Below are 12343 nucleotides of genomic sequence, written 5' to 3' on the forward strand. Positions count from 1 at the left end.
CGGCGATTTGCTCCTGCTGGGCCTCTTTTTAGGCCAGCCATTCCATTCTTTTCCCTAGTGGCTTAATATGGCCACTGATGTTCTTACTTATGGGCTCCAGTGTCCCTTTCGTTTTCCCTTGGGCCTGCGACCCATTTACTTCCTTTGGACTTCCTCGGCCCACTCACTAACTCTGCATTCCCATGGGCTTTTACTAACTTGATTAGGCTTCCCCGGCCCAATTTCCTTATTCTCATCCTTGGGGTTCATGGGCTTGCCATCAACCCCTACTTTTGTTTACATTGCCTTGGGCCTGCCGCAGCCCATTCTCACTTTTCCATACCATATACTACCCATGGGTGTCATTTCTCTCTTTCCGGGCCCTTTAGGCTCATTTGCTTCCTCAAGACCCATTTGTTTATGTTATGGGCCTGTGATCCATTATTTCTGCCGTTTGGGCTTAATGGTTTTATTCTATGCTTGCCACTTCTATTTGCTGTCTGCGTTGCTGAGTTGGGCCTGTTTTACAAAAATAACCCTCAACAACAATCTATTATAAGAAAATTTTGACACAACTTTTATGAAAAATTAAAAAAACTGTCAAAATATTAATTGTTTTTTTTCTTTTCTCATAAAAACTTTTTTTAAATTGATTATTAATCATTGCCCTAAAAGCATCCATTCACATTTTCCTTTAAAAAAAAAAAAATGAGAGAGAGAGAGAGAGAGTCTCCTTGGATGATTCGGGATCCACTTGTATGTTTTCAAAAAAGTATACATGTATATGACTGTAATTCTGTAAAAGAATTTCAAATTTACGGAGGCAAGAAAAGCTGTTTACAAGAATGCATACTGCCAATAGCATACCAGTATTGGCTGCAGTATACTTAATTGGATCACATTCGCATCTACTACAAATAACTCAAACGCAATAAGAAAATGAAGGCTAATGAAGTATAAGAAAGAAAAGATATATGTGCAAAAGAAGAATGGGTCAGGTCTTAGGTAATTAACTGAGATGAGCTATGTCAAACTCATCGGGAAATTTAAAGGTGTCAGCTGCACCAAACTTCCTTCGTTCTTCCCAATCTTCCATGGCTTCTTCAGCACTATCCTCTTCTTCATCAAGGTGACCAACAGGTGAAGTGGGGTCATACACACTTTTAGATCGGCAATTTGGGGTGGCAAGCATGCTCACTTGGCCAAGGTGTGAGATTTCTACCACAACCGTATCATCATCAACTGGGAGGGGTTGTTTCCATGGCTCCCCATCAATTCTCATGAATGTATGGTCAGCTGCACCCTTATGGAACTCAAAACGGATTCTATTTGCCTACGTGCAGACAGGACAATAAAGCTTAAAACTCAGAGACAGGAATTTGATTTGTGTTTGAACTAAAGAGCAGAATAAAACATATGCAACAAATTTTACTTTGACAAAGCTTAATCGAGCTCCTACCTGTGCAAGACGAGTCCCATGTCCATTTGGAGAGAGCAAAACAAGCCCATGCCAAGCATCTCTAAAACCGACAATCTCAATTACACCATCATCCACATACGGGGGAGTTAGGTCCCTCTGCAAATTTATTCAGAAATAGCAGTTCAAATGTATTGCTTAGAGATATTTCTGAACTGTTAGTTTTTGCCTTTTTGGACAAAGACTCTGTACAGTAATTTTTTTGTTTAATAAAAAATTTAAAGAGACAAAGAGAGAGAATCAGAACTAACATCATGCGATTTCTTCCTATGTGGAGTTCCCCAAGGATTAAGTCCACCAGAAAAACTGGGCAAGTTAAGGCAAACAATAGACCTAATGCTGCAATGAAAGAACGTGTGTTAGTGAAATGAGGAGTCAACCCTTAAAAAAACAGAAAAAATAAATGAGTCAAATATTGCATCAAGAGTTGATGGGAATCATGGAAAGGGAAGGGTGAAAGTACAAAGAATCTCACCAATAATTAATTTGGGACATTACAGATTATCCCATGTTTACACGTATTTCATTTACTTCGTCACCCTTTTGAAACAATCACTAAAATGCCCTGAAGTTTGGCTTTGGACTAAATTGAAATCATGAACTTCTATCCAAGCTAACAGATGAAAATACTCAAATCTCTACTAATCAACCACTCCTCTCTTTGTTCTGTCCCAATTGCACCCAAAAACACACAAGCAGGATCATTTTCTTTCTTCTTCATCACCACCAATCCACTCATTACTCCTAGATTCTTTAAATGTCACTTCTACTCCTCTTCCTCCTCCCCCAATGAAACCCAAATGATGACATCTCTTCCAATTCAATTTAGCCCACCTCCAAGAAACTCAACTCCATCCTCCAATTCCTCAACCACAAAGCTCTCACATGGCTCCACAACCTCCCAAACCAACAACCACATTTGCCATCCACCTGGTTGCCTGCCGTACCTCTAGCTCTGGCCCCACCCACTTCATGAAACCCAAATTGGCTGATTTTTTAGGACCATTACCTATATGGAATCCTAGTTATGGTTATGGGGCTGAACCAAGTGCAATGCTGGGGTTTGAGATTTCAAGGACTTGTACAAGCCTGGGATTGGGGAGGTGAAGACTGGAAATGAGGATGCAGAAAGTAGAGTGGTGTGAAGTGTTGTGGGAGTCCACATCCCCTTCATCCACCATGTTTGGTTGAGGATGTGGAGAGTGGAGTGGTGTGAAGTGGTCACATTGATGGGAGGATCAGGTGCTAGAAGATGACAATGCTGAAAATGACAGCTGGCAGGGTCCTACTTAAGGGGTATATATGTCTACAACATCAGATGTGCATCTCGCACATGCAGAATCTATTCTATTGGATTGAAACTTAATAATTTCAATTTACTCAAAACTTCCCGGAGTTTGGTAACACAATAGAAAAGTCGGTGAGTAAATTGCAAAAGATGTTACCAGCAGGAGGTGGAGGGGGGTAATCTGCAATTTTCTCTAAATTTTTTTTAATAGGGCGTTTCGTACGAAAATACACACGCACACAAATACCGTTAAATCAAAAGGCTTGCACTGAAATATCATTAGGTGCACTTTTTTTTTTTTTAAAGAAAAATACAACACAACTGTTAACCAATGATAAAAGCACATGCAAGGATACTAAGAGCAAAACAGAACATTAGTATATATGTCTTACCTGCGAGGTATTTTAAGATCCTCCCATTGACCTTGTCTTTTCATGATCCTAACCTTTGTCAGATGTGCAATGTTCCTGAAAGAAGATTAAGCCATTTTCACTGTCAAAAAACAACGGACAGAAGACCAGTAAGTTGAAGACAAATTTAGCCAGGCGATCCAGACATGTGGACATATTTCATATTAACTACCGTTCTAGACAGCAGACAGGTAAGACTGTAGAATCAGAATTAAACTGTGCAATACATACACCAAATCCATATTCTTAAGTGTCCCAGCAAATTACCCTGAAGACCCCACATGAGAATATCTGAAGTTCTGAGTCAGACAACTTAGTTCAAAAAATAAACGTAAATAAACTCTATTTGTACCCTTAAAAGAAATTGCAAATTAAGGAGACCTAGGCCTGAAAACCTTTAAATAATTTCATTAAAAAAGTATCTATACACTTCATAGATTAGACAGAAACAGGTTAAAACACAAGGTCTGAGCTCCCACCACTCAAATGAACCAAGCAGGAGCTGCTTGGTATGTCAAGTAGTTTAAAGTAATTGCAGTACAGTGGAAAAACATTAACAGAATTTTCACACATAAATAATGCAATAAAAAATGTATTAAACAAATACGGATGTATTTTTCAAAGAAGATTATGGGTCCAACATCTTAATCTAACATAACAAGACTATTGAAAAGACAGGCAAACTGTTATCTGGAGAACAAACAACATAGTCAAACAATTATAAACAGAACAGGAAATAAGCTAGAAACAGAAACCCACAGGCTTCAATATTAATTATCTTTGCAAAATATAAAACCTTTGATCATACAAATGTCAAGAAAAGTAGCAAATTTTAGTTTATTCATATGCAAATTTCAATCACCTATCAGAATACTCACCGTGAAGAAGGATGAAATAGAGAAGCACAAAACCATCCTTGAGTGCATCCAAGCTTCAAATAAGTACTCTGACCCATCAATAAAATATAAAATGAAGGGAAATAATTAGTGACTCTTGTACAGAAGCGATCAGGAAAAGGGACTAGTTACACCCAGGTCATAACAAATCTTTTTTCTTTTGATTATTCAATAGTTAAAGAAATGTGGGAGAAGAGATTCTAACAATAACTCTCCTAATAAAGGATGGCAGGCTATGACAGTGATCTACAAGGCTCTTGGCGTTTCTAACAAATTAAATGTGTCTTATGATAAATCATCTATTTCTAAAATCTAAAACAGCATGCAGACGACAAATAAGTTAAGTTTTGTGCATCATATATTCAATGAGGGTGGTTCAAGAAACCAAATATTAAATCATAGACAATCACCTTTTTCTCTAGAAAATTAATTTTAGAAAACTAAAGAATTATGTCATGACAAGTTTTCTCATATTTAAATGCTTCATATCACAATGTGGATGAGTGGAGGAGCGGGAAGGAGGTTGGGGTTGGCACTTGGCAATTTCTAGTGATTACTAATTGCAGAAATACAGTAGTAATACCTGATTGACTAACTGATTTTTAAATTTTTCTGGGTGCAACTTTCTCTCAGAGTGAAATGCATACGATACTTGAGCATCCATTCCTGAACATAAGAAAAAGTATATTGGTTAAGAAAGTCAGCAACAACCTTAAGTGTGAAGGTATGGCAACACAGATCATATAAACCTTTACTAAGTTAAATGACAAACAACAATATTCTAAAATCTAAAAGTAATTAAACTGAGACAATGAAGAAATTTGCATGGGCACAGGCAACAAGAGCAATCAGAAACTTTGCATTATATTAGATATTTGTGGAAATTTTGTTACTTTTCATGTTTTCTTAATATTTTGTTTTCTTTTATTTTCTTGGATTGTGATTTATAAATCGTTCTTTGTCACCATATGCCTCTGAAAGATCATGAGAAACCTAGACAAACATTCTAAAATTTCATACCTATGCTGAAGTAGTTCCAAAATCCCCCACGAAATGTATGGTAGCCCTCCTGAAAAAAGCAAATAGATAATTTTCCATTAAGCATGCAAGTCAATACCAAATTCAAATGAAGCAAAATTTAGAACACATGGGAAATCATGGATAACAAAAGAAAGATATACAAGCTCCCTGCATGGTTTGAGTTGTAAATGTAACATGATACAAATATAACCCAACTTTGAACTTATATTACGGTATCTAGACTAGAAGGGCCTATTACTGCCTGCACATGAGAACCCAAGGACTTTATTTAAAGAATTAATAAATTTTAATTCTTTTAGTACTTGGAAGTTCACATTTTGACAGAGTTCAAGAGTTCACCTCTGGTACCACAGAGTTTATTTGAAGAATTACTATAATGGCCTATTACTATCTAGAACAATTTAAAGAGAGATTCCCAAACAAGATCATACAGCAAGTATAGTATTGAGCATATATCTTTTTTCTTCATATGCAGGCAGCAAATTTAGAATTAATTATAAAAAATAAACAAAGGAAAAAAGAGCATGTGAGTACAGGGAAGAAAAGTAATATGAAAACTCACCTTATTCAATGTATCTGTTTGGGAGACACGATGAAATGCATGCAAAGAATGGGGTAGCTCAAGAGGTGCAATAGGGTCACAAGATCCTTCTTTTGGAGCCCTCATCCTCATGATAATATGCCAGCTGAAAAGCAGGAGAGAGAGCACACAAATGCAAGAAAAGGTAAATAATAAAATAGGATCATCATTCATTTATTCCAAATATAAAGATTATGCAAAGCTATTTATGGTCTCAGTTAATCATAGCTATTAATATGAACATGCTCAACCAGTAGTTAAAGTGCTCACTAGTACATCATCATGTAGTCCATTTTTAAGAAATCATTTCCGTATAATTATTTCCTTAAAAAAAAAATAATTAAAAACAAAAGATTGTTGAGAGGAGTATGGGGAAGATGATGATAGCATGGCACTGAGTTTTGAACCTAAATCAAAATATTAAAATTTCCAATGACTAGAGCTTAGGAATGGATGTATTTCATGCATTGCATTTGAATGAAAATTGTATGAAATATTAGTATCTACATGTCTCATCTATATTTTGACAAAAAGGATTTACTTTTCCTTGTTTTCCCTCTCACTGAAATTCCAAAATTTCTGGCCAGATTCTCCACTTCATGTTTGTTTTGATACAGCATATTAGGTTTTAGTCTCATTCCCTCTGTTCAGATCTACTAAAGCTCCAAAGAGACACTTAGAAATGCCAAAAAAGTGGGAGGCAAGGTTACATGCAAAGACATTACAACGATTTTTCCACTATCAAATTGACCTAACATGAATGAAATCGCAGCATAGATTCACATAGCCAACCAAGAATGGTATATACTAAGCATGCATCCAATCAAATGTCTATAAGTAGGCATTACAACTGGACGAACTCTTTGTGGCAAAGCTCCTTATCACAAGTTATTCTAACTTGTCGAATTCAAGTCTTACAATAATCAGCCACATTGAGGCAACACAGCAATTTTAAACATGCCTGGAATCCAGGAGTGTCATTAGTACACCATGCAATGATGCTAAAAACATTTATACTTTTGTGAGATTGTGTGTTTGTGTGCATGTCAAATTTAAGTCAAAGCTTGAAGTAGAATGTACCTGTCAATTTTCATTTCCTTTGCAATCTTAACTTGATTCAAGAAAAACTCCACAGATTGACAGTCAGTACCTGGATTTTTCTTTCCCTGTAAATTACGAGTGACCATGTCAACAAAGCTTTTAATGCTCCAAATATATGAAACGATGTTTCTCAAGAAGAAGATTAACAGAACACATTTATAATCAGTCTTATTAGGGGGGGGTGGAAAAGAAAATAAAAGGCTAAGCAGCCCCAGGATTTTGCATTTTCATGCATGACTAAAATATGTATATTAGCATTGTTACCAGGTGAGACGTAGAGTAAAGCTTTCTTTAAAATCAATATATATATATATATATATATATTATAAAATAAAAAATTTAAAAAAAAAAGAGGGTTGTGTTTTCTCCTATGACAAGTATTAAATGTAGCTACAATTGCAGATAATTGTTATATGCAACAAATATTCCATGTCATTAGTAGCAGTTCCTGATCTATGCTATCAAGAACTAAAATAAGAAAATTAATCCAGAATAACCATCATTACAATTCAATAATTTCATCTTCCCAGAACCAGTAAGCATTGAATCTTACCCATCCAAAAGAAATGGTAGTTGTTTCCAGTTCCCAATGGCACTGTTGCGATTGGAGGTGGCTGCGGTAGTTTGAGATCACTTACTACTCCAAGGAGCCAGCTGGCAGTACCATCTCCACCAGCAACCTAATGATCAATATACATATATTACAAATAAAAGAAAATAAACCAAGGTCATTGCAGACATGGTGAAAAAATATAAGCCATAAGTATGTGCGCACACTTATGCGTGCGTGTGTGTGTGTAAGGGAATTGGGGAAGGAAACAACACGAGCCATACTTTAAAAATTCAACTCACAATTATTCTCAGTCTCTTTTCAATTTCAGTTGCCAAAATATCTCCACTGTACTTAAGAGTTCCTAAAGTAACATAGAGCTGATGTAGCACCTTATCAGGGGCCTTTTCTCCCAAATCAAAAACCTGAAAAAATTATTCACTGCAATTATTAATCACATCACTGAATGAATTTCCTAACCACAACTGCATATCCTATCCTGAGATGTCGTTCACCACGAATTCAACTTGTGAGCAAATCATAGAATTACCTTTTTATTTAGTACAGCTCGATACGTAACAAGAAGTTCCCCTCCCAACTGGCCTCCGCTTTTAGAATTAATGAAAACTATCACTGGACAGGCAGGTACATGGGAAACATATTTTACCTCTGACCCGGGTACAAGTATGTAATTTGGAATGTAGAAGTCCTTCAAACTATTATCAGATATAGTATCACCCATTACGAATTCCCAACTGCAGATCAAACAAAATCATCATCTTTGGCAATTAAGTAACAACTAATCTATTTCAAAGTTCACTAAAACCACGCCGATGCAATTAGACTAGTATGTTTTTTTTTTTTTAGGAAAACAATATGTATACTCCTCGATCAATTAACATACTTTACAATGCTAACAATTTACAGGAAACACAAACATATTTAATCTATGAAACGTATTCAATGTTAGATTAAACTATGATTACATAAAATTAAAATACACTAAAATAAAAACATAACCATTCGACTTACACATGAATTTATGGAGTAGATTCGAAAGTGAATTAATACATGGACATACCAAATTCTCATTGATGCATAATATAGTCAAAGAACTCTAGATTTATAAACTAAGGAGCAGAACACAATGTCACAAAACTTTCATACATGCTTGCTTACACGTCACATTTGATCAAAAAAACAGGAATTATGAAGAACCAAAAAAAAAAAAAAACAAAAATTGTAGAAAATTCGTACACCTCCTAGAAAGAAAATCGCAAAATGAACCCCCGAAATCTCTGGCTAAACTTTGAGAAATCAACGAAAATTCACGCAATCGATTCCCCGAACGGATCGAAATCCTGTTCAGGAATTCCATTTCCGTTTTACGCTCCGTTTGGTCGACAAGAACTTCCAAACAAAAAATTTTAGGAGTGTTTTGGTTTTCAAATAGCTTGGATTTCCCGGCAACCGAACAGGTTCTCCACTTATAGTTATTCATTCACCGAGACTATTAATATAAAAACGATGACGTAAAGAGAGTATAGATTAAGGGTAGAAGATGCTTTACCTGTAGAGATATCAGATAATACTCTCAAAAAAAAAAATGAATGAATGAATGAAAGAAAGAAACAGATTCGAAGCGAAGAGAACAGTGTTAGGTATCGCAAGCGATTCTCCGATTCTCTCTGATTGGGATTATATATTATAAATTTGATACTTTTAATTATATGGTTTTTTTTTTTTTATCAGAAACGCGTTGGCTGAGAGTTCGAAAATTAAGAAAGCGGTGAGAAAGAGGAAAAGCAATGGGAAGCTGCTCTGCTTATTCCTCACCTAAAAGTCTAATAGGCAAAATTAAATTTGGCCTAACCACATTAAAGTTGTGTGGTTGGGACTGTTGAGTTCTTTTTTTTTTTTTTTTTGTTTTCGTCTGGGGTTCTGACTCTTCTGAGAGTCTGAGACTCAAAAAGAGTTTTTGATTTGGGCTGGTTTTTGCGCCAAAAGAAAGAGTGTTGGATTTAAGATGGGATCAGAGCACTTGAAAATTGGGAAGGAATGGTGGGGTCTTTATTAGTGTTGGGTGCGCGTAGAGTTTACGGTTGCTCTACACAGAAAGGACCTGGATGGAGTACGCTGTACGCCGCGTGTCTATACACTAAAAATACTGTATGATTTATCAGCAAATGATTTTGAACATTTTTGGACGGATGCTTTTTAAATTTTCAAATCTAAGGCGCGTGGTTCGCAATGATCGCGCTTTATTACACCAATATATTATTATTTTGATTTTTTTTTAATGGGTAGATAGAGATTAAATTTTAAATTTATTATTTTCACGAGAAGTGGCTTTATCAATAAATAATTTATTAGTAACTTCTTTTTTTAGCAGTAAATTCTACTTTCACCTAAATAGAAAAGAAAAAAAAAAAATATATATATATATATATATAATCAAAATAAAAATTATATTGTAAAGGGGTTTATATTTATAAATAATGTGAACAGGTGTCCTTAAAATAATTGTTAAAAAATCATATCAGAAAAGTTTTTTAAAACTACTTCTATAGAAAATATAAAAAACTGTTTTGAAAAATTAATTTTTTTATTATTTTCCTATAAAACGTTTTTAAAAATAGTTTTTAAATCAATGTCTTTAAGGTATTTGCTAACATTTTCTTATATTTATCTAGGCTCTAGGAAGTATCATTTGGTTGATCTAGGCTCTAGGAAGTATCATTTGGATGTGTGCTGCTGCTCTCCAAGAACTGGGGACATATTTTTCTTAAATGTGTCCTTTTTTCTTTTCCTTTTTATTTTTCTCTTTTTTTTTTTCCTTTTTTATAATTCATGAAGTGACTCGTGCACCTTGCCAAATAGTAGAACTTAATCAACTTATACTAGCTTCTAACTCTATAAGCACTCACGCGTGCTCAGAGGCTCTTCTATTTTTTTTGGTAAAAAATAATAATTTGCATTTATTTTAATTTAGGGTTACTACACAATGTGAGTTGTGTAATCAAATAAGGATAATATCCAAATTTTTAGCAACTTCCTCTAGCATCTACGTGCAAGTTACGCTTTAGTGAGAGTTCATTCGAATTCCAAATAAAAATGGTAATTTAGAAGAAGGAATGCCTAAAATTTAGGAGCTTGTGAGTCTTATTTTATAACTTAATCAAAAAAGGATAATGTCTTAATTTTTAGCAACTTTCTCTAGAAACTATGTGCAAGTTGAGTTTTAGTGAGGAAGAAGAAATGCCTAAAATTTTAAAAAATTAATCATATAAGAATAATGTTCTAATTTTTAGCAATTTTAAAGTCCATGGCTTAGAATCCAGCTTAGAGTCCACGGCTTGAAAGCCCTTAAATAGTAATATAGATAACATACACTCTCACTATCAAAGATGGAATATCATTAGACTTTTGATCTCTCATCACCATTATTCAAGAAATATCATTTAGGTTGTAGTTTCTCAAGCTCAACCAAATATCTATCAAACAAAAGAAAGAAAGAAAAAAATCTCAACCAAATATCTCATATTCTAATATATAAAAGCTTAAAGTTCAATCAAGAATTTTTTAAATCATATTCTAATTGATTTTAATCTGTATCAAGCATCATTCTAATTATCTTATTATATGATATCAAGTGTCTCTATATATTAAACACACTTTAATGCTAAGTGTCCTACCGATCATTCTTTAATTATGTGTCAACTATTTCTATATGGAAATTCATGTATTTAAACTTATAAAATATAAAAATACTCAATTCAAATTTATTATATTTTTATGTAATAGTATGACTATGAACGTGTACATTATACTACTTATTAAATATAAATTATGTAATAAATATAAGTGCTTGTGAGATGTAGGGAACAATGAGTGGGGTTCAAGTCTCCAAAAAAATATTTCACACACATATATACATAAATTAAGTTAGAGTAGAATTTTATCTTCCTAAAAAAAATAAAAATGGTATGTGTGTGTGTGCGTGCACGTTTTGAGAGGGGGGTGGGGGTGTTGCACTACCACACAAATAAAATTGTGTTTTTAAAACACAATCTTACAAATTTAAGTTTAAATTGAAATCGTGTTTTAAAAATACGATTTATAAAGGCAATGTGTATGGAATATGCAATAATGAACATGTAATAAGATTTTCGATGGTTTCTCAAAAAAAAAAAAAAGATTTTCTAATAAATTATGCACATGAACTACAAAACAATGAATTATTAACTAGTCTATTTTTCTTTTTAAAAAATATGTGCATTACAATTTTTTGTTAGTGTGATGTACATTACAATTCATAATTGTATATTTATTATTTAATGACAATTAAAGGATACTCGTTAACAAACCAAAATAACAATCGGTTTTTTATATAGACAGGAATTAAATTTCAAATCTTTTATTTAACTTTTAAAAACTTTACTAGTTGAACTATCTAGAACCTATCATATCAAATGTTAATATTAGACAAAGGACGTTATTAGTTTATTGGTAGTGCAAGTGCAATTATGGAGGCTTTCGCACTAGATGCATACTCGAGTAACGGCAACAATGTTCTTCTACGAAATGACGCGGCAACTTCCTATGTGGTCACCATTTGAACTTATGAAAAGGCGAGGGCTTTTTCCTGGGAAATGACAAACAAATGTCTCTCTTTTGGGTCTGAAGACAATTTCGGTTGCCTTGCAAGCTAAGTATATTGACTCAACATGGGCCTACATTTACAGGCTACGAATTATTGTAATGTTGTCAAGGAAAGTGGGCTGGGTAAGTTGGATTGTATATGGTCTAAAACTCTTGAAAGAAATCAATGGGCTTTTTTTTTTTTTTTTTTTTTTTTTCCCCAAGTGAAAAACTTTGAATAAGAGGAGGAAAAAGAGAGAGAGAAAAATCAAAATTGGAGACCAAGAGCTTCCTAAGGAGGACTCTTTATTTTCAAAAGGCCATTTAAAGCACAACGAAGAACCCATTTTATTAGTCTACGAGAAGTCGGGTTTTATGTT

General features: G+C 34.1%; 1 protein-coding gene across 1 annotated transcript; it reads right to left on the bottom strand.

Moving 5' to 3' along the window:
- Positions 1 to 764: 764 nt before the first annotated feature.
- LOC112004695 (diacylglycerol kinase 1) lies at positions 765 to 8886 on the bottom strand. The gene is given in 14 exon segments (XM_065776617.1): positions 765 to 1312; positions 1439 to 1555; positions 1708 to 1795; positions 3137 to 3211; positions 4033 to 4100; positions 4634 to 4716; positions 5071 to 5119; positions 5654 to 5777; positions 6752 to 6837; positions 7326 to 7335; positions 7337 to 7452; positions 7625 to 7751; positions 7874 to 8077; positions 8582 to 8886. Coding segments are annotated over 14 exon segments (1713 nt in total). The 5' UTR covers positions 8824 to 8886; the 3' UTR covers positions 765 to 988.
- Between the last annotated feature and the right edge of the window lie 3457 nt (positions 8887 to 12343).

This window comes from Quercus suber, unplaced genomic scaffold, assembly GCF_002906115.3.
Source record: "Quercus suber isolate HL8 unplaced genomic scaffold, Cork oak 2.0 scaffold_137, whole genome shotgun sequence".
Taxonomy (NCBI): Eukaryota; Viridiplantae; Streptophyta; class Magnoliopsida; order Fagales; family Fagaceae; genus Quercus; species Quercus suber.